Genomic DNA, 3,706 nt, shown 5'->3' with positions numbered 1-3,706 from the left:
AGCCCGCGGCCTCGGTGTCGGGTGAGGCGGAGCTGCCCCCAGAGGTCAGACGAGGTGGAGCCCATGGCCTTGGGGTCGGGCGAGACGGAGCCTGCGGCCTCGGTGTCGAGCGAGGTGGAGCCCACCCCCAGAGGTCGGGCGAGGTGGAGCTTGCATACCTAGGGGTCGATTGAAGCTGTAGTCATGCTCTTGACTGCTCGGATGAATCAACATTGATGGTTATTAGCTTCTCCACTTCGGGTACCCTAGTATTGGCCACCCGACACAGCGCATGAGTAAGAAATATTTGGAAAGAAAAAAATACAACTCTCACATGCATTGGAGGCATGCGTATGGACTTGCGTTGCGAATCACAAGGTTGCTATATGGGGACTGTCTGAATTGTTTCCTCTCCCTTCCCTTGCCCATCTTCTCCCTCATCTAGTAGATGACGAGTTTGGTCTTACAGTTGTCCCAGCCGTGCATGGAGATCACAAACCTATCTTGGTCGGTGTTTGAGCCATCCCCATGGCTTCGTGTTGATCCATAACACCGTAGTGGTGCTCGTCAGTGGTTGGCTCTCTAGTTTGACACCGGTGGTCCTATATATGCAGGGGTTCAAATCCAATGCTCTAGAGAGTGTAGCGATGCTCTTTTTCTCTCCACTTACCTAATCTATAATGCTTGGCCACGAGCGTCCGCCCCCATTTGGACGTGCTCTCAAAAAAACCTCCCCACATGTGGTTGTCCGCTTGTCCCACTCCCCGTAGCGCCTCCATCCCACTCCATCCTCCACGGCACCTCTGCCGGCAAGCGCCCACGCGATGGCAGCCGACCCCTTCCTCCCGTCCAGAGCCTGCCGGCAGCCTACGCCCATTGCTGGCCTATCCCCACCTCCCTCTCCGTCCGCTTGAGACAGCGATAGCCCGCAATGCAATCAACGCTCGCCGGCGGCCTGTCCCCGCCGCTCCCTCCGCTCGCCTCCAGAAGGGGCCATGAAGGCGCCGCCCTCCACTTGCCCATCCCCATCTCTGCGCTGTGTCATACGGAAGAAGAAGGGTGAAAAACGCATGTTGCAAACGTATGCTTCAGAGGTATGTTGCAAGCGTTTCATGTGGATGTTGCAGAAGTAGATCGGGATGTTGTGTTGCCATGGTTGTAGATGTATGTTGCAAGCTTCTGTTCCCAATGTTCATCTGTTTTTCCAGACGTATGTTGTAAGCTTCTGTTCCCAATGTTTCATCTGTTTTTCCAGACGTATATTGCAAGTGCGTTTATTTGGATGTTGCATATGTTTTACACATATGTTATAAGTGTTTTATCTAGATATTGTGTATGTTTTACAATGGTTTTCAAGTATTTTTGCTAGTGTTTCAGATGCATATTTCAAGTGTTTCAACTGCCTTCAGACATATGTTGTTAAGTGTTGCATCTGGATGTTTCAAAAGTAGATCGAATGTTGCATCTCTCTCCTCGCTTTTCTGCTACCTCGTCTTGGTGTCTCCTCCTCCCGGCGCTGGCTTGGCATCCGCAGCCCCCTCTTCCTCTTCTCGATACTAGTGACGTTCGGGGGCGGCATGGGCCCTATGTGGGCACGCGAAATGGCGTGGGAAACGGATTGCAACCTCGGTGCTCATGTCATACGTGGAAACTTGAATTGGTGTAGCTAAAGGTTGCAATCGAGCTCGGTAATGGCAAGCCTCCTCTGTCCATCCATGCATCTTTGGTGGCGAGCAAGGTATGGCATGCGGAAACGTACAGAGCATGAGGTGGCAGTGTGTTTCGCTCGCAACAGGCAAGTGCAGCGGCAACGACGGTGCTGAAGCATGCACAATAGGCACAGCTATGAGAAGTGGCATTGAGAGAGGGAGGAGAGGAGGAGGTGACCAGCTGGAGGGAGAGATGGAGCACATGATGAAAGGTAAAAAAAATGGAAGGTTTTTAGTTTCGGGTTAAAATGAGACAAACCTAAAAGTTGAGGGATAAAAAATAGACTTATTCCTATTTGAAAATAGATAGTTTCATGATATATGATAGAACAAATTCTTACATATAGTTGATACAGCATTGCACATATACATTTATCTAGAATCACAGCCATTTTGAGCTCATCTTCTGAGTCAAAGTAAGAGAGTTTCCTTTTCGCGTGAACCAATAAACAATAAGGAATGCTTGCCGGTGCCTTCAATACTAGCTGTGGCTAGCTAAGCGTCCTAAATGTTTTAGTGCATCGATGGACATATAGCCAAAGATTACGATGTATGGCCAGAAGAGATATATGATGTTGGCTATGAACCCCGTCGCTAGTTTCAGCAGCGTCGTTTTGGTTCTTCTACGAAGGAGCACCGTCGTGTCGTGGAAGCTCGCAATCAGAAACCAGAGCCCGTCGAGCAACGCGAGGGACGTCATCACGCAGGCCGCGACGGCGGTCCCGTGCTCCACCTGAGCGAGCAGCAGGTACAGGGAGAAGGCGAAGGCGGCGCAGAAGCTCCGCGCCGCACAGAGCAGCAGCGCCAGGGAGAAGGAAACCAGCTTGAACCGCCGCTGTATGTCGACGGCGGCGACCCCGCAGTAGACGAGGCTGAAGGTGGCCAGGGTGGAGCAGATGAACGCCAGCGTGTTGGAGATAACGAACCCGTCGAACGCGTACCCGCCGGCGAGCACCGGCGTGCCGGCAGGTGCCTTGGCGTTGGCGCTTTCGTCGCTGAGGCTCCTGACGCCCCCCGGCATGGTGAAAGCTGCCGCGAATGTCGCCGTCGCGACGAGCACGGAACCGATGCCCACGATCTGCGCGAACTCCGTTATCTTCTTTGATTCCTCCTTGTCGTTTAGACGTGGCTTGTACACCTCTATCTGGTCTCGTCGACGGTTGGCAGTCTGAGCATTTACGAAGCTTAGCATGCCCAGTATCCTCCGAGGCGCTGTCTGCAGGAATTAACAAACATGCAAGTTACTGATAGTTTCTTACTGTACATATGGAATCAATAATTAACACAAACAGTAGCAACAGAGTTGTTAATTTACCAGTCCGAAGTAAAATCCAGAATGAACTTTCCCTAGGGCGATATCCATGGGAGTATGCCCTTCGTTGTTCTGCAGATTTATGTTCACGTCGCGGTTCCTGATGAGACATCTGAATATGTCCAGCTCCCCTTCAGCGACAGCCATGTGCAGGGCGGTGTTGCCATCCTTGTCTTGCATGTTCAGCACTGGCTTGAAAGATCGCGCGCAGTGGCACGCAAACTGCACGACGTGGAGCCTCTTCTTCTCCACTGCGACATGGAGGAAGGTGCGCCCCTGTGCGTCGAGCAGCCCAGCACAGCCAGGGTACCTTGTGAGCAAGACGATGATGGACACCATGCTGTCCGCTGACGCGGCGACGTGCACCGGGAAGGATCCATGGATGTCAGGCTGGAACGCTAGAGATGGATCGGCTTCGAGCAGCTGGGGGAGAGGGAGCTCCCTCCACGTGTAGAATTTTGTTAAGCATTTCTGAGGTAGAAGGTTGGAGCCCAAGAAATGGCGCTCGAAATTGCTCTCAGTGAAAACAAAACTTGTAAACTGTAAGGACGGGTCTGCTGCTGATGCAGCGAAGTGCATCGGCGTACTTCCATTGATATCTCTGACGTTGACAAGATCCTTATCCCAGTTTAGCAGCAACTTTGCTATACCTGTGGTTGCAATGATGTGTATGTGTGTGTGTTAGACAAGGAATCATTCAGGAAAC

At 51.9% G+C, this 3,706-nt stretch overlaps 1 protein-coding gene across 1 annotated transcript; it reads right to left on the bottom strand.

Annotated features, from left to right (window-relative positions):
• Positions 1-916: 916 nt before the first annotated feature.
• On the bottom strand, positions 917-3,339 carry LOC136515952 (protein ACCELERATED CELL DEATH 6-like). The gene is made up of 3 exons (XM_066509394.1): positions 3,004-3,339; positions 2,236-2,904; positions 917-1,015 (listed from the first exon to the last, which is right to left on the bottom strand). Exons 1-3 carry the CDS (start codon positions 3,337-3,339, stop codon positions 917-919), a joined length of 1,104 nt encoding a protein of 367 aa, XP_066365491.1.
• Between the last annotated feature and the right edge of the window lie 367 nt (positions 3,340-3,706).

This window comes from Miscanthus floridulus, chromosome 17, assembly GCF_019320115.1.
Source record: "Miscanthus floridulus cultivar M001 chromosome 17, ASM1932011v1, whole genome shotgun sequence".
Classification (NCBI taxonomy): Eukaryota; Viridiplantae; Streptophyta; class Magnoliopsida; order Poales; family Poaceae; genus Miscanthus; species Miscanthus floridulus.
The sequence above is the reverse complement of the archived record's forward strand: the minus strand, read 5'-3'. Positions and strand labels throughout refer to the sequence as shown.

Excerpts from the sequence above, each read along its gene's own strand:
- LOC136515952 (XM_066509394.1), bottom strand. The coding sequence starts at position 3,339 with ATGGTGTCCATCATCGTCTTGCTCACAAGGTACCCTGGCTGTGCTGGG. Across the intron at positions 2,905-3,003 it reads CTGGATTTTACTTCGGACTG|ACAGCGCCTCGGAGGATACT; the intron begins GTAAATTAACAA and ends TAATTCCTGCAG. Across the intron at positions 1,016-2,235 it reads ATCTCTTCTGGCCATACATC|CGCAGAGATGGGGATGGGCA; the intron begins GTAATCTTTGGC and ends CGTATGACACAG.